Source organism: Annulohypoxylon truncatum (genome assembly GCF_022578515.1).
Source record: "Annulohypoxylon truncatum strain CBS 140777 unplaced genomic scaffold F4807scaffold_39, whole genome shotgun sequence".
Taxonomy (NCBI): Eukaryota; Fungi; Ascomycota; class Sordariomycetes; order Xylariales; family Hypoxylaceae; genus Annulohypoxylon; species Annulohypoxylon truncatum.
The window spans coordinates 255338-278518 of record NW_025953825.1 but is presented as its reverse complement, the minus strand read 5'-3'; the positions used below and the strand labels follow the sequence as shown (position 1 = coordinate 278518).

General features: G+C 49.0%; 8 protein-coding genes across 8 annotated transcripts; 5 read left to right on the top strand and 3 right to left on the bottom strand.

Annotated features, from left to right (window-relative positions):
- Window positions 1-1203: 1203 nt before the first annotated feature.
- F4807DRAFT_254774 (MFS general substrate transporter) lies at window positions 1204-3061 on the bottom strand. The gene is made up of 2 exons (XM_047994422.1): window positions 2630-3061; window positions 1204-2568 (listed from the first exon to the last, which is right to left on the bottom strand). Exons 1-2 carry the CDS (start codon window positions 2808-2810, stop codon window positions 1406-1408), a joined length of 1344 nt encoding a protein of 447 aa, XP_047850392.1. The 5' UTR covers window positions 2811-3061; the 3' UTR covers window positions 1204-1405.
- Window positions 3062-3221: 160 nt separating this feature from the next.
- On the bottom strand, window positions 3222-4132 carry F4807DRAFT_464332 (uncharacterized protein; the record flags this gene model as incomplete). Its single annotated transcript, XM_048002105.1, has 3 exons — window positions 3222-3319; window positions 3439-3930; window positions 4024-4132. 3 exons carry the CDS (start codon window positions 4130-4132, stop codon window positions 3222-3224), a joined length of 699 nt encoding a protein of 232 aa, XP_047850391.1.
- A 1301-nt stretch (window positions 4133-5433) lies between these two features.
- Window positions 5434-7851, top strand: F4807DRAFT_441723 (uncharacterized protein). Its single transcript, XM_047999410.1, has 3 exons — window positions 5434-6575; window positions 6628-7176; window positions 7231-7851. Exons 1-3 carry the CDS (start codon window positions 5648-5650, stop codon window positions 7497-7499), a joined length of 1746 nt encoding a protein of 581 aa, XP_047850390.1. The 5' UTR covers window positions 5434-5647; the 3' UTR covers window positions 7500-7851.
- A 245-nt stretch (window positions 7852-8096) lies between these two features.
- F4807DRAFT_441722 (BcABA1, cytochrome P450 monooxygenase) lies at window positions 8097-11232 on the top strand. The gene is made up of 6 exons (XM_047999409.1): window positions 8097-9037; window positions 9168-9634; window positions 9695-9758; window positions 9829-10062; window positions 10157-10477; window positions 10554-11232. Exons 1-6 carry the CDS (start codon window positions 8723-8725, stop codon window positions 10671-10673), a joined length of 1521 nt encoding a protein of 506 aa, XP_047850389.1. The 5' UTR covers window positions 8097-8722; the 3' UTR covers window positions 10674-11232.
- Window positions 11233-12579: 1347 nt separating this feature from the next.
- Window positions 12580-13602, top strand: F4807DRAFT_254706 (uncharacterized protein). The gene is made up of 2 exons (XM_047994421.1): window positions 12580-13040; window positions 13091-13602. Exons 1-2 carry the CDS (start codon window positions 12643-12645, stop codon window positions 13440-13442), a joined length of 750 nt encoding a protein of 249 aa, XP_047850388.1. The 5' UTR covers window positions 12580-12642; the 3' UTR covers window positions 13443-13602.
- A 103-nt stretch (window positions 13603-13705) lies between these two features.
- Window positions 13706-15309, top strand: F4807DRAFT_254704 (uncharacterized protein). The gene has a single exon (XM_047994420.1). The coding sequence runs from the start codon at window positions 13838-13840 to the stop codon at window positions 15137-15139; it is 1302 nt and encodes a 433-aa protein (XP_047850387.1). The 5' UTR covers window positions 13706-13837; the 3' UTR covers window positions 15140-15309.
- A 1185-nt stretch (window positions 15310-16494) lies between these two features.
- Window positions 16495-20067, top strand: F4807DRAFT_441712 (TRP-domain-containing protein). Its single transcript, XM_047999408.1, has 4 exons — window positions 16495-17686; window positions 17789-18202; window positions 18277-19294; window positions 19345-20067. Exons 1-4 carry the CDS (start codon window positions 16942-16944, stop codon window positions 19376-19378), a joined length of 2211 nt encoding a protein of 736 aa, XP_047850386.1. The 5' UTR covers window positions 16495-16941; the 3' UTR covers window positions 19379-20067.
- A 249-nt stretch (window positions 20068-20316) lies between these two features.
- On the bottom strand, window positions 20317-22749 carry F4807DRAFT_470632 (ankyrin; the record flags this gene model as incomplete). Its single annotated transcript, XM_048002836.1, has 1 exon — window positions 20317-22749. The coding sequence occupies one exon, from the start codon at window positions 22747-22749 to the stop codon at window positions 20317-20319; it is 2433 nt and encodes an 810-aa protein (XP_047850385.1).
- Window positions 22750-23181: the final 432 nt, after the last annotated feature.

Sequence of the window (23181 nt, the reverse complement as noted above, 5' to 3'; positions counted from 1 at the left end):
CTCTTCTACTCTACCCGGTCTAACTGCCTAAGACTCTACTAGAGAGTGTATGATCTACTAGAGTAACAAAGGAGCATCGCCCGGAAGTGGTAAATGGGTTGCCTCCCGGATATTGCTGCATGGTCTGTCGTGAGACCCCGGATTCTTATTGGTTACATTGCAGCCGTCTCCCGTATACGTCCTTGTTTGGAGCAGTATCACGACTCAGCATAATCGATATAAGAAATACCAAGCTCCAAAGCCAAGATGACGGTTGGGGTAACTAGCGTGTTGCCTAGACATCCAAGCTGATCCAATGGCAACCCGTCGTTTTTTTAACTTGCATATGATAGCTTTAGCTCTGTTCGCGAGTCACAAGAGGGCTGGATTGTCTTTCGGCTTGTGTGTTCTAAATTCGTCATAACCACCCAAGTCGTCCGAACCTTTTGGCTCTGATATGCCAATCCCTCGCCCCTCCTCGCCTCTCCTCGCCTCTATGATATCTAGGACATACCTAGGTAAGGGTATCCTATCTTGTCATGATGTAAGATGGCCTAGACGAGTCTCGATCTGCGACGTAACTGCGATAACACAAAGCAGACAGCTCTCCCCAATAGCTCCTTGCCAAGCTCTAAGTTCAATCATGGTGGCTGTGCAAACCCGAAGCATCTGACCTGCAGGTGGTGTGACTTGGAAGCGAATTGAAAACGCAATTCGAAATGTCTCCGTCTAAGATATTGGATGAATTGCCGTAAGATTCCCTTAGCCATATGCTATACGTTTGCATAGTAGCTGTAAGTTATCCCATGACGTCATCGAGGGTAATGGCAGTGGGAAAGAGTGGGAAGGTCCCCTGACCGTTCTTAATGGAAGTGTGGGCACCAATCAGAATCGACCAGTTCAATAGTTCCATAAGTTCCCGAGTAATTAGGGGCTATGATAATCCACCTACATTCATACTACAATATACATGCACGAAAATATTGATATCTATTGAGATATATGATATATTATCTAGGTAATCTATTAGAAACGACGAGCTGGACACGATTGGATCGCCGATTACTTCCCTTTAATTACCTTGCATTACCGAAAGATCTTCCGTAGCTAGCATGGAGATAGACGGTCCTTAAGATGCCTATTGTGGCAGTTGTGGTTGGTCGCCGGGAAGAAACGTGATGGTTGTTTAGGTATTGCAGGTTGATCGACGGTTTTAACATCCTACGCGCGTGGTCCCATTTAAGCCTAGACTCGTCTGGACTAGTCTCTCGCGGAGGGAGGCGCAGTCAGCAACCATCGAGTGCGACGAGCACTTGTGTAGCTTCAATATAGCTCCGATGCAGCTCCAACTCTTGCAGCTCCGCGTTGCATCGACATACACGCGGCACATGCGAATAGCCAGACACGCCAGATAGACCACGTTATACTACCGAGTTATCGTACTGAATAAGCGCTGATAACCATGCCATCCTCCAATAACCAACGCAGCCAAGAAGTACGACGAACTCGTTAATATAACCACGCCGCCGTATTTTCCCGCCGCAAAATGACCTCGCTCCGTCGACGGAGTCATCAACGCTGAGCTAAGAGGGCCGACGAGAATGTTTCCGATACCCTGCAAGAAGACAAATATCGAATATGTCGACACCACGATGGACGGGTCGTCGCTGACTGCGCGCCCCATCGCCACCCGCATCGTGCTGAAGCCGTAGCCGAAGAACCCGTACAGGAGGCTGAAAACGGCTAGCAAGGCTACTGATTTGCCTAGCCCCCAGAACGTCAACGAGGCCAACGATGCCGCGACGCAACATACAATCGTCAATAGACTGACCGGTAGCGTCTTGTCAGATAGGTATCCGAAGGCAAACTGCCCGAGAACCTGTGCGACAGACATGAGAGCCAATAGCGAGGCGCCGCTCACTGCTGGAATGCCGACCGAAGCCGCGTAAGACGGCAGGAATACGGAGGGGAAATAGAACCCCAATCCCTGGATAAGGATGGCAAGCGCATAGATCCAGAAGAGCGGGCGTTTTAGGAAAGCCCAGTTAGTCTTCGCCAGCACGGCGCTCTCGGATGGGGGGAGTCTTGGTTTAAATAGCGGCACTAGCGGGCCCGTAAGCATGGCCAGCGCTACGGCGCTTATGCGCAGCGTGGTCCTCCACCCGTACTTGTTGAGCAGGTACTCGATGAGGAAGGGCAGGAAAGCGCCGGTTACGCCAGACGAGGCAGAAATGAGCCCAAAGGCCATGCCCTTACGCGCCACCCACCATTCATTGATCATGTTGATGATGGGATAACTCAGGATCACGAAGCCGACGCCATACATGACTCCTTGCGTGCCAATCAGCCCGCCGACCGATGTCGAGAACGAGGCTGCGACGAGCCCGCCGATAGTCACCGGCCACCCGATCCAGATCAGATGCTGCTGATACTTGGGAAACCGCTTGGTGAGCATGGCGGAGAAGGGGGCTCCGAGACTTGCCAGGCCCTGCGCGAGCGTGCCGATGAGCGCGATGTCGGAGCTCGAATCCCGGAATTCGGGCTGGTTGGTGTAGTAGTTTTGGAAGACTCCGAAGCAGACCGGGTACCCTAGTCGCTGTTAGATGGCTATTTGGTAAGCAGTCTGCGGGGAGATGAGCCTAAGACAAACCCCAGAAGAATGCTTCGAAGATCAGGCCGCCTATGAGGACTGTCCAAGCATCTCGACCCCCGTCGACGGGCTTTAGTTCCTGGGATGGTCCTCTTTCCAAAGATACTTCGTTATGGGTTACAAGAATCTGCGGTTGTTCTTGTAACTCTAAATCAGCATCTCGGCCCTCTGTGCAAGACATCTTGTCGAAGGGTATGGCCAGGTAGGTAAGGTATTCAACCTTGAAGGTTGGAAATACTCAATCTCTTATTCGACCTTTGGGCTTTGGCTTATATGAGTATATCACCACGACATGTGCTTCACGAGGTTCCATGACTCCGGAACGGTTACAAGCGGTGTAGTTGCGGCGTCGGAGATCACGACCATGGTTGACAACTTGAATGGGGGTGCTTCTGATAATAGATCTCAATGATATCTCGATAAAATTTATCTAATCGTAATACTAAAACGAAATAAGTGCTGTCCCCTCCGTATATCCACCCACACAATTATTGATACAAAGATAAGTATCCGGACATCGACAACTCCGCTCCGATCCCGGGAGCAAGCGAAGGGCGTACGGTGGGGCCGAGATGCTGGATGGAGATGCCGATCACTCCTTCTGCGCGAAGCGAGCTGCATTCCTCCTGATAGCCCGAGCCAAGTTTCGGCGCGTCGTCGCGGGGGAGGTTGAGTTGTTGCCGCTAGCCACTAAACACCCCATCGTTAGTCATCACGTTCTTTACTCTCTCACACGGACACACCGAAAAGGCACCGGATAGAAAACATCACAAGAAGCGAAGTAGGAAAAGAGAGAGAAAGAGACTCACTCTGAACGGGGACCACGCCGCCGAACGGCCCGGCTCTTGCGCCGTTCTGGCAGCGCACCAGACACGCGTTGTCCTGGCCGGCGACAGTACCAGTGCAGGTCTGATCGGCGGGGATCGCAGCCGTGAGCGGGAAATCGGTCTCGCTCCCGGCCTGGTTGCGCGAGTTCTTGCCCGGCGGGCTCTGCGTCACGTCGATGGCGGTCCAGTCCGCGCCGGTCGCGTCCGCGTTGATCATGCACGTGTACGGGCCCGCGCCGTCCGAGTTCACCTGGTGCAGCGTCATCTTCACCTGGCCGCCCGCGGTTACCTGCGGCAGCTGGTCCCCGGTCATCGCCATGATGGCTTGCGTCCCGGTTTCCAGGTCGTTGGCCCCGGCGCCGATGGTCTCGCCGAAGGTGTCGGCTGAGGCGCCCCGGAAGCGCGTGCTGTCTTGTTGGAAGGGGTTGCGGCGGGTTCCGTCGCGGGGGGTGGAGGGGTCGACGCCTAGGGCCACTGGGGGGTGTGTTAGTTTGGGGTATGGTGGTAGGAATGTATACGAGTGGGGGATATTGAAGGTGGTTAAGGTGTAGGTGTGGAACTGCTTACTTCCGGACCCGCCGGCGTTGCCAGTGGCGTTGGTGATCACGCCGTGGCTAGCGGCTAGCTGGGCGGTGGCCAGGAGGCCGAAGGCGATGATGGCTTTGAAGTAAGACATTATTGTTATATGTAGGTAAGTAGGTATGTAGGTAAGAGTGGTCTAGGATTATATGCTTGAAAATACCTGACCGGCAGGGAAGAAGTGAAAGAGGAAGAAAGTATTTGAGAGGCTTGAAGAGAGCTGATGATGTGATGACGAGAGAAGACTACCTTTTCTTAGGCGAGATCAGTGCCTTTATAGAAATTTTCGTGGATGAAGATTCATCAATCTTTTGCCTCCGCTCATACCTTCTCCTCCTTCTCCTGTCCCCTGACCCCAAGGACCGAGTTCTACTGACTCGAATCAAGTTTGTTTCTGCCAAGACGGCTTCCAGTGCCATCTCTCACTGTTCGGTCTGAGAAACACTACCTTGACCATTCCTAATCCGGCCAGAATGAAGTCCAAACCCCATATATGATACCCATCATGGTATAATCGAATGGTAGTATTGTGGCTGTGAGCTCTGCAGTTTGCGCGGGAAGCATCGCACCCGGATAGGGTAGCTGAGGATTTGACACCTGGATGGTGGGCCAATCGCAATCGAGAATTTAGTTAAGCTTTCGATTTGCAGAGCCCCGGATTCCCGTTGCGGATTGGCCCGTACAGGGAGATCGTTTCGTGTCCCGGTCAGATCGTGTTTGTTTGGGATAGACAGTGGGATTCGCTATGATTACCTATTTGGGGGAGGTAAGTTTCCTAATGAGATCATTGGGAGTAGGTAACTATTTTATGATTTAAGAATAGGGATTTCTTCTATTATTTCGGTGCTATCTATATTCTGTGGCGAGACCAGCCAACACTTGGTGATGCCGACTACTATCAACATACCTAAATCCTATAACGAACTTATCAACCAGTACGCCAGCGAATTATCACCGTGAAATCAATGACCAAACAAGAACCCAAGGATCTGTGGATCTGAGGATCTAAGCGGGTATGATGATTATACGCACAGACGGATCTTGGCCGTTTCATTCGGTGCGTTGCCGAAAGTCTTCCGGATTCGTTTGGTTGATTTCGGTATTCTGTTTCGATAGCAGACTAGGAGTAATATATCAACCTATTATTGACATATCCATATAGCTCACTCTATTAGCAGAGGCCTCCGGGTTCTAATTGGCTCTATATCGAGTTTTCGGTCTTGTAGAGAAACTGATGAGAATATCGTACTTTGATACAGTAAACGTCGTTGAAGGTGGGGGGTTTACGGTGGTCAATGCATAGAAACTAATGAGCCAATCGGATTATCTACGAGGGACCCACCCTCAGGTAGCTGCCACTTGTGAGCGCTTACTTTCAACTGCGAAACAGCTGACACCTCTGCTTTAATTTTTATTAGGTTGAAATGTAACAAGTGAGGATTGATGGATTGTGATCATACAAACAACGAATTACCTAATCATTATATGCTTCCATCCGTATACGCTAGGAATCATACATGGCCTAAGAAATGACCTAGTAAATGACCTAATGCCTGATTCTACATTGGGTACGCCCTGAATCACAGTCGCCGGTTGACTCATCCCCAACTCGATGAGGCCCCTGCCCCGCCTCCCTCTTCGCTCTATCCCGAGGCTCTGCACAATATCTAAGATCACGTTTCGCCCTTTCTCTCAATCCCTCATGGTAAAGAGAAAGTCAGAAGCGTTGGGTGACAGCTTCGATATTCAACCGCCTTCTCGGATTAGAAAGACTGGAAAGATGGAAGCACAACCAGCCACCACCACTATCGAGCTCACCTCCAAGGAGGCTCAGCTCAAAGACTTGCTCCTAGATGCTGCGAAATTTATAGATGGATCAGGCAGCGTGGAAGAGCCAGTTATATTGCGCTGGGCCGGTGGATGGGTCCGGGACAAGCTCCTAGGGATCGAGTCACACGATATCGATACGGCTATCAACGTTATGACTGGCGAGGCGTTTGCATTAAAACTATGCGAGTTATGTCAACAGCCTGATACCGTCAAGAAGCACGCCATCGCGGAGTCTGATGTTGGTAATCTTCACAAGATTGCCCGTAACCCGGAAAAGTCCAAACATCTTGAGACCACGACTATCAAGCTCTTTGGATATGATGTTGACTTTGTCAATCTCCGCAAGGAGACTTACACTGAGGACAGTCGTAATCCTCAGATGGAATTTGGCACTGCCGAAGAAGACGCGCTCCGGAGAGATGCCACCGTTAATGCTCTTTTCTACAACCTCAACACTTCCAAAGTCGAAGATTTCACCACTGGATTGAAAGATATGAAGGCAAAATTAATCAGGACACCTTTGGAGCCCTTGCAGACCTTCATGGACGATCCTCTACGTGTGCTTCGGTTGGTCAGATTTGCTAGTCGCCTGGAGTTTTCTATTGATCCTGCTGCGGAAGAGGTCATGGGTGATCGTCGCGTGCTAGACGCTCTCCGAATGAAGATCAGTCGTGAGAGAGTCGGTGTTGAGATAGAGAAAATGCTCAAAGGTAACTTGTGACGGAGAAAGTTCATTAATGAGTTGCTAATGAGATAATACAGGCAACCACCCTCGGAAGTCCTTGGAATACCTGAAGAAACTTGGACTTTACCATACAGTGTTCACTGACCCGACTCACTCAAACATCCCCGCCCCTGACATCTCTAATTGGAAACTAGCCTACGAGCTTTTTGACTCACTTCGCCAGAATAAGACACCGGGTTCTATCTATGATGTACTTGTGCGATCAGACGAGGCTGACTATTACTCTTGGGTTCTAGCAGCCATCTGTCCTTGGGAGAACGTGGGAGACCCCCCTTATGATGGGAAGGGGAAACCGCCGCCCCCTTTCGTAACATTGGCTGCTAGAGAGGGTATCAAGGCATCTAACAAGATAAGCGACTTAGCAACTGCCGCACACAATAACAGGCCCGAGATAATGTCCCTAGTGACAGCAGTTTCGGAAATCGCGCCCTTCATTACGGAAAGAGATAGATTCGGCATGGCCATTCGGAATTGGGATGCAAGAGCCGGTCATTGGAGACTGCAGGTCCTGTATTCCCTCCTAGTTGAGGCCATGGAGGCTCTGGCTCCAGGTTCTGCAAAGTCAGGTAAGTCTCACTATGGTTTCTTCATATCTTTTACACGTGCTGATAAGTCAACAGTTAGCAAAGACGACTTCCTGCACAAGTGGCAACTCTTCCTAGACCATCTTCAGGAGCTCGATGTCATGGAAGCTCCGTCGTTGAAGCGAATAATCGATGGCAACCAGCTTGCCAAAGCACTAGGCGTCAAGCCTGGTAAATGGATGGCTGAAGCACTGAACGTTTGCATTAAATGGCAGTTGCGTCATCCGGACGCGACTGACCCCGCGGGCGCCGTCGAGGAGGTCCAGAGTAAGAGAGCTGAATTGGGAATTCCGGAGAAAAAATGATCTGGTAACGATAAATGATACCCTTAGATTTGAGGAGGTAGCTCCGCGGTGATGTATCAATAAAAGAAATAAGTCATGTGAATCATTTTACTAACATCATAACCACTTCTGACATAATCTTTGGACTTGACCCCCACATGGTAGGCTGAACTTCAGGGAATAGACGGCTAGACCTAATCGAGGGAAAGTAAAAGCCGCCATAGGCGAGGACACAAATTCATTCTGCAAAAAAAAAAGACCCTTAGCACTAACTCAAGAGTGGGCTTTAAAGGGTTAAAATCCACATGCCAGTTCCCTGTGGGAATCAATGTGGTAATCGCCGCTGTTCAAGAGTAGGGGTGAGACATGCAGCATAACGTGCTATCTAGGGGACGATGTCACCTAACCAGGTATCTGGGCTCCCTAACGGGCGCTATGCTAGCGTTCGACGTGTGATATAGCAGGTAATTACGCATCCACATACATAGCACGGAGCCCGCCCACGAACTCCACAGCAAAGCGCGTGCTAGTCCCAAACGGCCGCTAACTTAATTGGCTGGTTTCGACCGAACAGCCCCCCCCCTCTAAACGTTCTTTTATGTGGCCGTCCCGTTCGTTTCTAGGTTTAAGGAGCCGTTGCCCGAATCGAACTGCGATCTTCCGGCTTAAGTGGGGGCCGTCGTCCGTTCTAGAACGCGGGCAGAGGATCATGATGACAGCAAGGCTCTGGACCCATACCCTATGCGAGCTCCCGCCCTTCTCCGAATTGGATTAGGCTGGCTGGCTAGGTAGGTAGCTACTAGTAGGGAGGTATGCTTAGTTGCAGCGCGTTTTCAAGCACATGTCGTTTACTGCATGACAGCAACCAACTTGAGATGATCCTCGCGGGCTTGCGTGTGTATTGGTTGCGCGTGATTGGACGGAGGGATGGTGGGTTGGCATGTAAGATGCATACGTTGGCGTGTGAAGGCTTGCCAATTTTGGACGCTTTTTTTGCTTCGCTCAGAGAAACTTGAGGAAATATAGCGTCTGGGAGGGGTGGTGAGTTCAAGTGGATGATCTGCGTGGTGGTCATATGTATATAGAGAAATATATAGACTGGGAGTCTAGGGCTGTTGTCCCACCACGTACTTGGATTTTTAAATTGTCCGGTTCATACCTACCTTTGTCTGCATTTCCATTCCTTTTACTCTGGATGTATTCAACCAGCTCTGGAAGCGACCCTTTAGCCTGCTGAGCCTAGTATGGGTTTCTTCAATTGGGAGTGGTCGTCCGGAGGGGTTTGGGCCGTAGCCGGCGCTATTGCAGTGGTTTACTACGTAATCTCGGCGTTTGCGACTTGGTACCGCCTTCGAGATGTCCCTGGCCCGTTCCTCGCCTCTTTTTCATATCTGTGGCTGGCAAGGGTTGCGAAGAGCGGGAAGCAGTTCTGGGTTTATCGGGACATGTACAGGAAGTACGGGCCTTTGTTTAGAGTTGGACCAAACGAGATTTCCACAGAAGACCCGGAAGTTATTAGGAGGATAAATGCTACGCGGAAATCGTACGGAAGAGATCCTGTGAGTATATCTCCATAGTAAACTGTTGTCCCTGTAAGAGACGGCGGATGCTACGCCAAGACAGTAGATACAATAAAAACCCTGCCTTCCTATCTTACGTGTAAAGCTTAGCTAATTCTTGATATTTCAGTGGTACGTGGCTGCGAGATTCGATCCATACCATGACAACGTCTTCACCCTTCTCGAGGCCGGGCCTCACGACAAGTTCAAGGCGAAGATAGCAGGGGCATATGGAGGCCGTGAGACACCTGCTCTTGAGCCCGGAATTAACGACCAGATCAACTCGCTTCTTGATCTGATTCGGCGTAAATATATATCAAGCGACGATTCTGGCGAATACCACCCTGTGGACTTCGCAGAACTTATATCGTTCTACACAGTGGATGTAATCACACGATCGGCGTTCGGGGAGGAGTTTGGGTGCTTGAAGACGGACTCCGATGTGCACGGATTTCTTGCTGGTGTGAAGGAGAGCTGGGCTAGCATAGCGATAGCCCTCGACGTCCCTTATTTCAGAAATGTGCTATTTTCACAGTTCTTCCTCAAATTTTTTGGGCCGAAACCGACGGATTCGACCGGGATGGGAAAACTCATGGGGTAAGCCTGAAGTCGATCATCTGAACTTGCATTTGGAAGAGCCTTATTAATAATGAGCAGAATAGCGAAGGAGGTAGTGTCAAAGCGTTTTGCCGCCGATGCTGAGAAAAAGAAAGATATGCTTGTGAGTCTTCTGAACCAAGGGGAAAAGGGGCTTTATTTGTGGAGTACTAACGCCTTACCCCTGAAAATAGGGGTCGTTCATAAGTCACGGACTCGACCGACAAGAATGCGAAACGGAAGCTCTCTTTATGATTATTGCTGGGTTCGAGAACACTGCATCCGTCATTCGCACGGCTTTCCTTTACTTGATGGCTTGTCCGCGGGTATATTATAAATTCAAGAATGTAGTCCTGCAAACCGTTCGGGATGGTAAAGTATCCAGTCCGATTACCTACGAAGAAGCTAAAAGGATTCCCTACTTGCAGGTATGTTTTGCCCTTCGTCTCAGAAAGCTCGGCTTTTAGTACAGGCTGGATTCTTCTTAGGCGAGAGCGTCCTGCTGACCCTTCTTTGGGCCAGGCCGTACTCTACGAGGGCATCCGCATGCGCCCGCCAGCTCCAGGTCTTTATCCCAAGTCGGTACCCCCGGAAGGCGATGTGATACACGGTAAATTTATCCCAGGCGGAACCGCCATCGGAATGAACACCTCGGCGGTGATGCGTTCAACACAGCTTTTCGGCGCCGATGCAGATGTTTTCCGCCCGGAACGATTTATGGAAGTTGATGAAGCTACCCGCGCTGAGATGGAACGTAACACTGAACTCGTATTCGGATACGGTCGGTGGATGTGCGCAGGGAAGCCGGTGGCATTTATGGAGCTTAACAAGATTTTCTTTGAGGTGAGTGAAGTAGACTGGAGATAGGGAAATAACCGTGAAAAGACAGTATGCTAACTTGGCACTTCGCTCCTCGTAGCTGTTTCGAGAATTCGATTTCCAATTAGTCAATCCGATGAAACCCTGGGACTCTTTGAGTTATAGCCAATTCATCGAGGAGAACATGTGGGTACGGGTGACGAAATCAGACGTGGTCTAATCTACTATAAATATTAGTTCAGTGTCATGATAGCGAGAAGCAGTACAAACATGGCTAAACTTCATCCTACCACTAGCATCAGGTATTAACTAGATAGATAGGTAACATTCAACGTGATTGACTTGGAGTGTGAGTATGAGAGATAATTTAGGAATAAAGTTAGTACCGTTAAAGGATACAAGCTCTTTTGGTACCCATATAATCGTTCGCCCTTAAATGCGGCTAAGAAGTATGGCTGGTATTTGTTATTTCTGAAGAAGGAATTACTCCTATCTTGAACTGCTGTCGCCACGGCCCACACTATGAATTCATTATCACTTTCCATCGTCAATGAGGTTGATAACAGCCAAGGTTTCGATTTATCTAATACAAAACTTAGAAGTCATACTACTGAGCTTTCTAGCATCCGCTCTAAGCCACACTGGCAACTCCATTGAGGCTCTAGAGGAAAAGTTATGAGGCGACAACAAGGTCTATGATAAGCCAGGGAAAGAGCACTAATAGATTCTAGGGGTACTTTGACACGTACGAGGATTGTATTCTAGATCATAAATCCACGGGATTAGTCTATAATACGATTTGCTGATGCAAATTATGAATCAGTCTTTTTCAAAGAATTGTCCCCCATCCAGTCTCTTATTTTGCCCGCATGGATATTTCTCTATTCACCATAGTGTTGCCAGTCAGGATGTCCCAACGCTTCGAACGTCCTCCCAATCCCCTGTAGAAACTCCTGTTTGTGGACTCTACCGTCATATCTAACGGCAAAACCGTAAACTTCATTGTCACGCTGTCACGTCCTAGTCGAGGACGAACGTAATAATAGACAACAACAACAACAAGAACAAGCGATCGTAACAACGAATCTTTGCGAGGCAAAATGAGTTGTCTTTCTTTAACTATCTTGATGCTAAAAAGCTCTGTTTTACCCCTCTCAGCTAACTGTCCATCCTCCCTTCCTCATCACAGCTAATAGGTCCTTCCTTCCTCAGGGCGAGGAAGGAGAGCCCTGTGACACACGCGGTGGAATCAAGGACAAGGGAAACAACGAAGTTGTTGCGCGAGGAGCTCTAAACTCTCCCACCCAGTGACTAAGGTATACCTAGTACATATAGGAAACCCATTGTCTACCTACTTTGCTTCAAGGCGAGCCACCAATGGAGGTCTCCTGGGACCTGTCATGGTCTCTAAAGGACCGAGCTTCCCTCATACTAGACCTCTGGCATTCCCTGGCTTTTCGCTGGTGGCAAGAGAGAAACGCTAAGTAGCGCTTCTCAAAGATACGAATGAGGGCTCGGTCTCGCGAATGACCGATGCCATCCACCTTGATATGATGCATACGCCCCCATAACTGACAGCGAACCATATTGGGGGCGTAGCGGCACAAGGTGACCTGGAAACATAGTGTGAAGGGACGTCAAAAGCTCTCGATGCGGATGGTCGAAGGTGGCAGGGAGGTATCTAAGCTTACCACGTATCGGACACTGCATGACATGCGAAAGTAATGTCGCACAATCGTTTTAACGCGGCTTGTCACATATTTAGAGTGTAATGTTGGATTTTCTATTGTGAATCTTCTGAAGACGATGATAAAATCAGCATGTATCCAGGATTAAGAGTTCGAAGATAACTCTAGAAGCTTTCAACAGATAAATTCTTATTCGTCCTTTGCAGTGGTGTTGTGGCGTGGTTCTCCCCTTTATGCTTAGGTACACCCCTCTCTGGTGCTATTCAACCAGACACTCGAATTCGGCCAGGGCTGCCTGTGCCAAGTTTGATAGGAACTGAGTGAAACAATGACGAGATATCTCATTCACCAAACCACGATCTACTTATGCAATCCCTATTCACTATGTTTGGTCCGTGATTGTAAGGAGGCAGGCTACGATTCAGGGGACAACTATTGGTTGGTTCCTTGGTTGGGCTTCAGCCTCATGACTCACATGATCCTCCTTATTCGACGAGAGAAATGTTACTTAATGGGGTATTGGAGGAAGTTTCTATACTTTTCTATATAAATTGCTCGCCTTGTCCACATTATCCTTTCGCCATATATAGGCAACTGACTCTTAGCTTTTATCCAACCTCCTGTGTTATCGTTGCCATGAACAATCACTCTGCAAAGGACCCCCAACGAGAGGGAAGCCATCAAAATCAAGATCATAGAAGAATGCATATTACTGATCGCCCCCCACGACATCAGGTCACTCACCGAGTGTATAACCGACTCCCGGGATCTATTCCAAGTGCCCCATTAGTATGGGAACACAGTGAAGATTCGTCCTCTGCTCAGGGCCGGAGTTCTTCAGCCGGCCTATCTCAAAGACAGGCCAATGACCGTATCGAAGAATGGATGGAGAGAATGAAGTCCGTTAAATATTTCCCTCTTTCAGCTCAAAGAGACTGACACTACGCAGTACGAATGAACCAAAAACTAGCTCCAGAAAGGCTAGTACCACGACTACTGCAGCTGCAGGGATGAATCCATTCTCCTTCAACGGAGTAAACCCGAACACGGCGACCCCAAGCGTAGTCGAGAGCCATTACAGTGGAGAGAGTTTACCGAGTAGACCGACGTCCGTGTGCCCGCCTCCTGTTTTGCGAAGGCCCGCAGGTCAAGAGCCTGTGGTGCTCCTTCCGCCTGGTTTTGTCCCACCCGAGAGACGGGCGGAGCGAGAACGCGCAAACCAAGTGATTGTGGTAGAAAACTCGGAAAGGCGCCGCCGTCGTCGGAGAGAAAGAGATGGAGATCGACGACGACATCACTAAGCATGTAGCCGTGTGCGATATCCGGTCGAGAGACTAGTGGGAGGAGGGAGGGTTAACGAGCGAGCGCGCATGACTTTCTGGGTTAAGTGAAGGATATGATTTCTGGCGCCACGACTTTTGAAATGCGGAGTGGAAAAATGAGTAATTTAGTTCATCATTAATGAATACACGGGGTTTTTCATACCTGAGTAAATCTTAACGAAAATAATTCCTAGGCATCAATTGGACGCTAACACTAGATAGGCTTGCTGCCTAACTCAAGATGGGACTAGGAACGGTCGTTAGCTCTAGATTACCTATTCGGGACGTATAAGAAACGACAACGTCCCCTTCACCGTTTTCGAAACCGGTGTGCCTTCTTTTTAGATACTTACATGGCAAACGTATAGAACATCATGGAAAGAGAAACAAGCCGTCAGACTGGGCGAGTTCTGCGATCAACCACAACTAGAGTTCAGAAATCGCAAGCAAACTCCAATTTATCGAAACATACTAGTATCAAATTTCAAGAACAACCGAAAGTACCAAAGACGTCAAAAGCATCGAAAACATTAAAATCAAAGATAGAAAAGTTCATGCCATCTTATCTCCAGCAACCCGATGCCGACGCAACTTCGGACCCGAACCAGGATATTTGGCTCTTCGCATTTCCCCGTGAGATCCTACGAGAAATCTCATCACATCTCCCTCCGGAGTCTATCATCTGCCTCACACTCACCTGTAAACTCGCCCTACGCATCCTAGGCATATCCTCGTGGAAGGACACCATGATCACGAAACGTTGGTGTACTGACACTACGACCATGTCAATGCCACGGTCGAACTTCAGGGAACTGTTACAACGCGATGTAGAGAAGCTAGGTTTCGTATCCTGCAAGGCTTGCAATACGCTGCATCCGCCGTTGAAAAAGCCTAGTGAGCATCGCCAGATTAAGTTGACGAAGTACTGCTGGGGCCAAGACGCGATTATCGAATACTTGCCCCAGAACGAAGACGGGTTCGGTTATAGCCTTGTCTTCGCCCATATCAAACACGCCATGACTTCCACCCCCGAGGATTCGAACTCACCGGTCGACTATCTCTCTGGCTCGTTCCGCGTCCCGCATCCTAACCTCAACTACACGGTCACATCTTCCGCACGTCGTATCAGCCGCAACCTGGTTCTCCAGCACGATTACTGCTTCAGTCCTTCTTCTAAGCGGTTGTTGAAAGCCGCCGATATCTTCGATCTTCCGTTCCGGATCTGCCCTCATCAGACGACTTCGACGGATCAACCAGTTTTCAACCGGTATACCCGGAACTCGACTCCCAACGGCCCCCTCCTAATCCACTCCATCGTGTCCGCCTTTCCCGCGGCTCGGAGGGTGAAAATCCCTAAAGCTGGTGGCTTCCGGGAACCGACGGTGCTGGAGAAGCGGCAGATGACCTCCGCTGAGAGTGAAGAGGGCTTCATTTTCAAGTGCCGGTCCTGTCCTACGAAGTGGAGAGTTCGGTACGCGGATACTAGTGGCGGAAAAGGTATAGGCCGGGACGAGCTTACCGTCTCTGTATTTCATTGCTTCTCGAAAGAGTTGTACTCCGCTGCTACCTCTTGGCGCTGGTTTGTCAGGCGCGAGGGTCAGTTGCTAGGGAAGGAGAAGAGGAACAGTGAGTTCTGGAGTGTGGGTAGAAGCTATCCCGATTTCAAGGTTGAGTGATGGATGTACGCTTTGGCTCTTTAGCCCGAATCGTCTATTGAGCCTTATCCCGCTTCATGTTGGTTCTATCAATAATCGAGCATGATGAAACAATTCTGGGCTGTGTCATGGCTTTGGACAGGGATTGATTGTCTAGTTTACCCGCTCTTAGGATGGGGATACCTTGACAGTGACACGAGCCGCGATGTGCCGGACGCCATTTGGAGATGAATGCGGGTCTGTTGTCTTGACTGGTTTACCATAGATGGATTTCCGTCGCACACACACTCATGATATCGAATGTTGTACGACGAGGGGACAGTAGAATGACATCAATTAATACCAACCAAATCGCCCATTATCAAGCACTGTGATAAATGACACCGTGGTTGGTGACAGAGGTTAAGATAACCTTTGGAATTACGTATTGAAGCTTTTGGTCAAGAAGTTTGAAGCTTTTCGCCCTATCGGCAAGCGCCAGGGCTCCGATTAAAAGTGCAACCCTTGCTGCCTTAGTCAGTTGTAAGGAATGGAGGCGGGGACCGGGGTTCCGGTTCGCGCTAGCAAAAAGCATTATGGATATCTCCATTATCTCCGTCATTCTTGAATTTAACCTTTTGTTCCTGCATCAGATGGGTTGGAACATTGAACGGATACTTCCCTCACGACCATTTCTCTCGTTTTAATTTGTCTGAGGTTATTAGGCTTTTGAAACTGCAATTCTACGCATAAGACGGCTGTCGGCAATTGGCATGCTTGGGATTTCTTGGAGAGTGCGGCACGGAAATTGATTTTCACGAATCAGGCAGGCAGAAGGATTAACAGAAGAAATTAGTTAAGTATTCTGTACCTCCCCACATTTAAAATCCGGGAAAGGAAGGTTTGAAGGTACATCTGTTCTACATTTAGATTTGGGAAAGGGCGAGTGAAGAGGACAAACACGTAGGAATGTTCTCTTTACTGAATAATTGATTGAATACTTAAATAACAATGTTATTATTCAATCAACTTCAACTTTCTAAAACTCAATCTTGTCAAACATAGTAACTCATCGTTATTCGAAGTTTTTCAACGTCTTACCATCATCTTGTGCAAGATTTTGTATGCCAAGACCACCATATTCTTACCAATAAATGCGAGTCTCGTATTGACGGTGGACAGGTTTGTTTGTACCCGGCAAGTCACCGAGGCTGTGTACCCCATGTCATAACAGTCCGCACCTACATACATGCACTGCCCCAGGGGTGCCAGATTCGTCGACGCACTGGGAACCAGAGGATGACATAGGGACGCCAGGGAAGCTTAGGGAAGACAGAGAACCAAGAATTGGACCGGCACATTGTCATTGTGGCACGAAAAGAGGGATCGTTAAATCTGTGCAGTATTACTAGTATTACAACACTGCAACCCCCCCGGCCTACCAACAAGTAATTCTTCCACCTTGCATTCCGCATCTCGCAAACTTTCTTCTCTCTCCGTTCGTTAATTCATTCGTTTTTTCTGTATTTGCTTCTTCTTACCTCCCTATTTCTGCCTCCACCGCCCTGAATTCCAGGTGGTGCATTTCGCTCGCTTCACCACCGCCCATATCTGTCACGAAGCGAACGTTGAATCCACCATTTCCTTGGCAGTTTCGAGGGATACCCGCCGAATCAACCTGAGACAACAATTAGAGTCGCGCGCGTTGTGGCTAGCAGGAGAAGATAACGAAAAGAGCACATCGTTTTCATGATCGCATCAATTTGGATCTGGTCGCAAAATTAGTTAAGGTGAACAGGGGAAGCTAAATGAACGCTGGTCGGACTTGAAGAATTCTCTAGGCAATGAAGTTCTCGATAGGGACGCCGCTCTTGGCGGCTATCTCCTTTGCTTCGCTTATCCTTCCCGCGACGGCCGAACGAATACTGCAATCTACCTCCCTTAACATCTGCCAGGAAAACTCGGGATTTACCGCCAGTTTATTTAACGTTGTCTACAACCCCAGTGAAGGTATCGCCAAAGTCAATATCTCTGCTCTTTCAACCATCGAGGCAAAGGTTGTCTTCGATATCGACATTAGCGCCTATGGATATTCCTTCCTTCACAGGACTATTGATCCTTGTGATGTCGGTCTAGCCGGATTCTGCCCCATGGTATCTGGAAAACTGGGAGACCCTTTCGTACTTCCAGTCAGCCAAGATGCCACTGGCAATATTCCTTCTATCGCTTACGACTTCCCCGATCTTGATGCCAAGGTAAAGGTTTTCATCAATGCTACCGATGGCGACCGAGCAGGACAAAGCGTTGCTTGTGTCGAAGCCTTGATCTCGAACGGACAGACGGTCAATCTAATAGGTGTAAAATGGGCCTCTGCTGTAGTAGCTGGTTTGGCTCTCGCTTCGTCCGCGTTTTTATCTGGGTTGGGCCACACAAATGCCGCTTCCCATGTGGCTGCGAACGCATTGTCGCTGATGAGCTACTTTCAAGCTCAGGCTATGGTTGGCCTTGTCGGAATTCCTCTGCCCCCCGTCGTGCAGTCATGGACTCAAGATTTCCAGTGGAGCATGGGTATTATTAGTGTCGGGTGGAGTATGTCAATCTAGGGTCCCTGGTGTGAATGGGCTCGATTCCACTGCTATGGGGTGATCCCAACGGCGTCATGAGAATACTGGCTAACCTCTAATGTTCTAGTGCAACGCATCTTCACTTGGTATCAGCGATCGACAGGGGGTGTTCCATCTACGCTAATCACGCAGGTAGACTCGCTAGCGACAGTATCCGTTCAAGTCCAAAAACGTGCTATCGATCTTTTTGAACGTGGAGCATCAATGCTTCCTCGTAGCTTGGTCGAACATGGCACGAAGATTATGAAGCGGGGGAACGTTCAGACCAGCTATGGAAGTTTCATCGTGTACGGCATTCAGCGCGTCGCCTTCAAGGCGGGAATTGAGAGCACGAACCTCTTCTTGACGGCAATCGTCTTTTTTTACATCATCATGGCCCTGACCACTCTTTGCGTGGTTGCCTTCAAAGGCGGTTGCGAACTGGCAGCGAGACAAAAGTGGATGAAGGGTGATACCTTCTTAGAATTCCGCAATGGTTGGCGTAAGTTATCCCGAGTTGATATTATTTTATATCCCTCTATTAATAGTGACCTGATGCTGACTTTTGTATTATAGGCACTGTTCTCAAAGGCATTCTCTTCCGAATGGCCCTTATCGGACATCCTCCAGTGACAATTCTCTGTTTATGGGAATTCACTCAGAATGACTCCGCCGCACTGATGGTCATGGCTGTATTTTTCCTACTTGCCCTCAACGCTGTTCTCGGCTGGGCGGCATATAAGGTAATCCGCGTTGCGCGTCGTTCAGTCACACTTCACAGGAACCCGGCCTATATCTTATTCTCCGACCCTCAAACCCTTAACAAATGGGGTTTCCTCTATATCCAATTCCGTGCCTCCGCTTATTACTTCATTGTTCCGGTCCTTGGATACACCATCGTGAAGGCATTTTTCATCGCATTTGGTCAGAACTCCGGTATCGCCCAAGCCATAGGATTTATCCTAATCGAGGCTGCCGCTCTTATTGCCGCCGCCGTTTTACGACCTTGGATGGACAAGAAGACGAACTCTTTCAACATCACCATTTGCGCAGTCAATTTTATCAACGCCATTTTCCTACTTATCTTCACCAGTGTTTTCGATCAGCCAGCTCTTGTCACCGGTGTTGTTGGTGTCGTGTTATGGATTCTGAATGCGGCTTGTACACTGGTGCTCTTGCTCATGCTGATTATCACTACTGGTCTGGTTATCTTCAATGGCAACCCTGACGGACGTTACAAGTTCATGGCCGATGATCGTACCTCTTTCATGAAGTCCCAGAGCCAGCTTGCCACTACCACCGAACTTGACGCTTTGGCTATAACTGCCCGTGGCGAGAAGCCGGGATATTCATCTGTGCTTGACCTGGAGGATGACTCATCCTCCCACAACCGTGGCTCCTCGCACCGAAGCCAAGGGTCTGCGGTTGAATCAAACAACAATTCCCACCACGCCCCATCGCACTATGCTCCACCCCGCTCGCCTGTCGACCCGATCAACAGAACTGCGAGTCCGTATAGCGGCTCAGTATCCTCGGTTGGACGTTCACAAAACAACGCCAGCCCGGCAGGTTTCAAGCCACCTACTAGTCCAAGGTAAGGGACCCCACTCAAACAGTTATTTTATATACTAACATTATACATAGCCCTTGGCAACGTGGAGCCGGTTACGAGCACTAAAAAGACTAACCAATAATGAGTATGACGTTTGGGTATGGTCTAGTTTTAGATGAGCTACTAGATACCCCCAAAAAATCCCTTTGTGAGATAGGTTCCTGTTTTTATGCATATATCAACGCGCCCGCGAGCCCAGGCCACGCTTTACTGCCTTGACCGGGGTGGAATAAAATTGAGAGGATTAATACCTACCAATTGATTTCCCCCAAACATAAGGTATCCATCTCGTTCTACGTGTGCTGGTAGCCTAATGTGTTGGTAGTGGCAATTCTTTTCGGCATAAACGGCGTTGGGAAAGGGGATAGGGGGTTGGTTATTCGAGCTACATAGCACCGAAGTCCTGATTTTTCGGTCACCAAATTTTATCTTCTGTACATGTGTTAAGTTTCCAGCTTTGTTTCACGGCATGCTATTCGACGTGCGGTACCCTACGAATTATACTGTCGCCTTGAATGCCCCATCAATTGTCTAATGAATCTTCGTGTTACGGGAGGACGTGCTTCATAAATTTAATGATAAGCTGCGGTGCATCGTATTACATAATCGTGTGTGTGGTGGGTTTGCTTATGTAATACCAGCCCCTATTTCTTGTAACCCCTTTTCTGGAGGATTTAGATCGACTAGGGTGGTTAGCGTCAGCACATCACAGCCTCAATCTACTAGCATATGTCAAAGGTTGGTTTTACATCAAATTTTTCATTGGTGGTATGAGAAAGCAAACATGTAGTAGCCACTGAACAGCCAATTTGGGCCCCTGGTACAGCGATCTTCAGTATCTGCAAAATGTGGCCAACGTCCTTCATCTCCGTCGTGATCCTTCTCGGTCCAACGTGTAGCAGAATAAAAACGTCCTCCACAACCCCCTATCGATGACGCCATCACCCAGTCCTTCACCAAGCCTCTGCCAAGATCTCCGTCTCCGTCTCTCAGCTATCCGCGTTCTATAGGTCGTCATCATCTACACCTTCATCATCACTTTGAAATTCGTCGAAGTTAGTAAGGAAAACGGCCCTCTCGCAGTCACCTACTATGTCGAACGAAATCTCGTTACACCACTCGAGCGGGGTTGCTGGATTCTGCGGATCTCTGTCTGCATAGGCGAAACCCACCCAGTCGAGTTGAGAGGGCGGCTCGATGTCTCTGCCTATCAATCCGTGATGTGTTCTAAGGCCGGGACCATCGAGTATGTCGATGACTTCTTTTCGGGGGTTGTAGCAGTAGTCTACGTCTCCGTGCTGGAACAGAGTGCAGGACAAGGCTCCTATCGCTCCGCGTTGATAGTCCATGTACTTCTGTTCGGCTTGCCAAACTGCGTCATAGGGAGTTCGACCGTACTTGTCCTTAAGCATCTTTGCCCCGTGACGTAGGAGCTCTGAGACCAGTTTGCAATCCAGCGACTGGCATGCGATGAAAAGGGGTGTTCGTCCGTCGTCAGTTTGTGCGTCGAGAGTGGCGCCATGCCACAAGAGCTTTCGGACGATATTGAGCCGTCTTCGACTCTGAGCCATCACCCCATCTTGGTCTACATCTTCAACGTCGACTTGGCATGCGAAGTGCAACGGGGTAAAATTATGCATGTCGAGGTCAGTGACATTTGCGCCCTTGTAAAGGAGATAACAGAGGCGCCTCATGTCGCTGAGCTTCGCCGCCCAATGGATAAGGCTTCTTCCCTCATAATCCCTTGTGTCGATCCTGGAGCCGTGGTATAGTAACACATCCATGATGGCATCAAGTCCTGACTGGCAACGAAAGAACATATCGGAGTCTTGGCGGCACCCGGCCGATAGCTTGTGTCTGACTATGACCTCGATAGGTAGAAGTCCCTTACAGGGACCGTCAGTAGGTCTTGCTAAGAGATGGTTTCTGTAACGGTCAATCGCGAGTAGCTGTTGAGCTATACGGGCAATCGACCAGGCCCATTGCTCTATCGGCATTTGCGTTGCATACATCGCACCATTTCGTGGGGTACTTGTCAGCCATGACAGCAGGCTAGAGAGATGGGTCTCGCCGTACTTGTTTCTTAGGCCAAAGACGCGAACCCCGCAGAGTCTCGAGATGTGGGTTATGATTTGCTGCGTGGAATAGGGCCAAGTAACCGTCGATAGAATAAAGGATACCGGGTGTCCTTTGGTTTCAAATGCCGCCCCGTAATCAAGCATCAAACGGGCTTTTTCCCGGATACCTGTTTGGTGATTGGCCGTCCACTTCATGAGCGTTATAGCCAGAGCGTAGCATAAAGCTGTGCCGGTATGTTGCCACAGTGAATGCATGATGAGGGGGACTTCTACCCTCCGACTAGGATGTCGCTCCTCTAGACGTATGTAGAAGTCTAGGTATGATGGCCATCCATACCTGTCGCTGGGGTCTACGCCTAGGTCTAGAAACCGTTTGAGGACGCTTGCTGGTACCCATTGATGCATCGAACGCAAGAGCAATGCGTTGCCTAAAACTTCACGCCAACTTTCGTAAAAACTGTTGTCCGGGTGTTCTTCGATATATTCTTCTGGCTTTCGGCTCGACAATCGGAAGATACTATCAATGGTTTTGTGGATCAGGGTTTCGTTCGTAGGTTGAACGTCTGCTTGAAGGGTCTCGTAAATCACATAGTTGGGACTGAAGATTATATCTTCACAGGTGATTTGTCGTCGGCGAAATAGGTCCAATACTTCTGGTCGAAATTGGCCAGTGGCTAGTTTGATCATTTTCTCTGTCATCTCTTTACCGTCTCTAGTCACGACTAGTGACTTCAAATCGCGAATATGGCCCAGCGTAGTTCCTATGACGGAGATGGGTGCCCAGTCTTTCACCATTTGCCAAAGAGCAACAAAGAGGGTGGGATCGTCAGCCACATCTGGCCTAAGAAGCTTCACAGCTTTGGGGCTGTGGGCGTGAGCCATTGGTTCCCAAAAACTGGCCTCGACGTGCAGGGAAATGCTCGCAGCTTTTATATTCGCGCCGCGTGAGATGAGGAACTTCATGACCTCGATTTGATCGTAGTATGTCGCAATGTGTAGGAGCATAGGGAACTGTTCTGGGACTTCTAGGTAACGAAGTGGATACGTAGGATCAACACCTATCGTATCAACACCGAGAGGAGGAAATATGTGGTTTACATCGGTACCGGCGACCAGAGCCCGATCGAGGACGTTAGTGAAGCCATATCGGCAAGCCCACTGAGCGGCTTGGTGTTCTTGCGTAGAATCTTTGCGATGTAGGATTGGAAGTAGTTGCACGTAGAAATGGCGGTTAACAAAGGACCAATTCTTGATATCGTTGAGCGGTAGATAGTTGCAGACATCCTGCAAGAGTTCGGCTGGAAAATCCGTGAGTTGAGGCGTGCCGCCGTCCATGTAGCCACGATTGGGATTCTCCATTTTTGAGAAAAGGTACGACTTGTAACCGGCGCAGAAAAATAAATCTGCGGTAAAAAGAGACGCAATTGTTGGGAATTGCGACGGTTGGTTTGGCGATAATTGAAAGAAGGTGGGTTGGATTCGGTGGTAAAATAAAAGTGCGTCAGGATTGTTTACCGACGCGAGAGTATGAGAAGAAATCAGGATCGGTAAGTACATTCCCAGAGTCGAATTGGTACCGACGATTTTATAATTATCGTGACTCACTAAGAAAAAAGTCGATGTCACAAGGTCCCCAGATGGTCCGTGATCTTTGTAAACGAAGGCGGCTACGCTATAGAGGCTCCTTCCCTCTTGATAATAAACGCTCTGTAAAATGACCGTCCTTGATCGTTATACTATCATGTACCTAGGGATGTGACTATCTACATAGCAACGGATGCCAACGAAGAA

Excerpts from the sequence above, each read along its gene's own strand:
- F4807DRAFT_254774 (XM_047994422.1), bottom strand. The coding sequence starts at position 2,810 with ATGTCTTGCACAGAGGGCCGAGATGCTGATTTAGAGTTACAAGAACAA. Across the intron at positions 2,569-2,629 it reads CTTCGAAGCATTCTTCTGGG|GGTACCCGGTCTGCTTCGGA; the intron begins GTTTGTCTTAGG and ends AACAGCGACTAG.
- F4807DRAFT_441723 (XM_047999410.1), top strand. The coding sequence starts at position 5,648 with ATGAGGCCCCTGCCCCGCCTCCCTCTTCGCTCTATCCCGAGGCTCTGC. Across the intron at positions 6,576-6,627 it reads GATAGAGAAAATGCTCAAAG|GCAACCACCCTCGGAAGTCC; the intron begins GTAACTTGTGAC and ends GAGATAATACAG. Across the intron at positions 7,177-7,230 it reads TCCAGGTTCTGCAAAGTCAG|TTAGCAAAGACGACTTCCTG; the intron begins GTAAGTCTCACT and ends ATAAGTCAACAG.
- F4807DRAFT_441722 (XM_047999409.1), top strand. The coding sequence starts at position 8,723 with ATGGGTTTCTTCAATTGGGAGTGGTCGTCCGGAGGGGTTTGGGCCGTA. Across the intron at positions 10,063-10,156 it reads AAAGGATTCCCTACTTGCAG|GCCGTACTCTACGAGGGCAT; the intron begins GTATGTTTTGCC and ends TCTTTGGGCCAG. Across the intron at positions 10,478-10,553 it reads TTAACAAGATTTTCTTTGAG|CTGTTTCGAGAATTCGATTT; the intron begins GTGAGTGAAGTA and ends CGCTCCTCGTAG.
- F4807DRAFT_254706 (XM_047994421.1), top strand. The coding sequence starts at position 12,643 with ATGTTACTTAATGGGGTATTGGAGGAAGTTTCTATACTTTTCTATATA. Across the intron at positions 13,041-13,090 it reads GAATGGATGGAGAGAATGAA|TACGAATGAACCAAAAACTA; the intron begins GTCCGTTAAATA and ends GACACTACGCAG.
- F4807DRAFT_254704 (XM_047994420.1), top strand. The coding sequence starts at position 13,838 with ATGGAAAGAGAAACAAGCCGTCAGACTGGGCGAGTTCTGCGATCAACC.
- F4807DRAFT_441712 (XM_047999408.1), top strand. The coding sequence starts at position 16,942 with ATGAAGTTCTCGATAGGGACGCCGCTCTTGGCGGCTATCTCCTTTGCT. Across the intron at positions 17,687-17,788 it reads TATTATTAGTGTCGGGTGGA|TGCAACGCATCTTCACTTGG; the intron begins GTATGTCAATCT and ends CTAATGTTCTAG. Across the intron at positions 18,203-18,276 it reads AGAATTCCGCAATGGTTGGC|GCACTGTTCTCAAAGGCATT; the intron begins GTAAGTTATCCC and ends TTTGTATTATAG.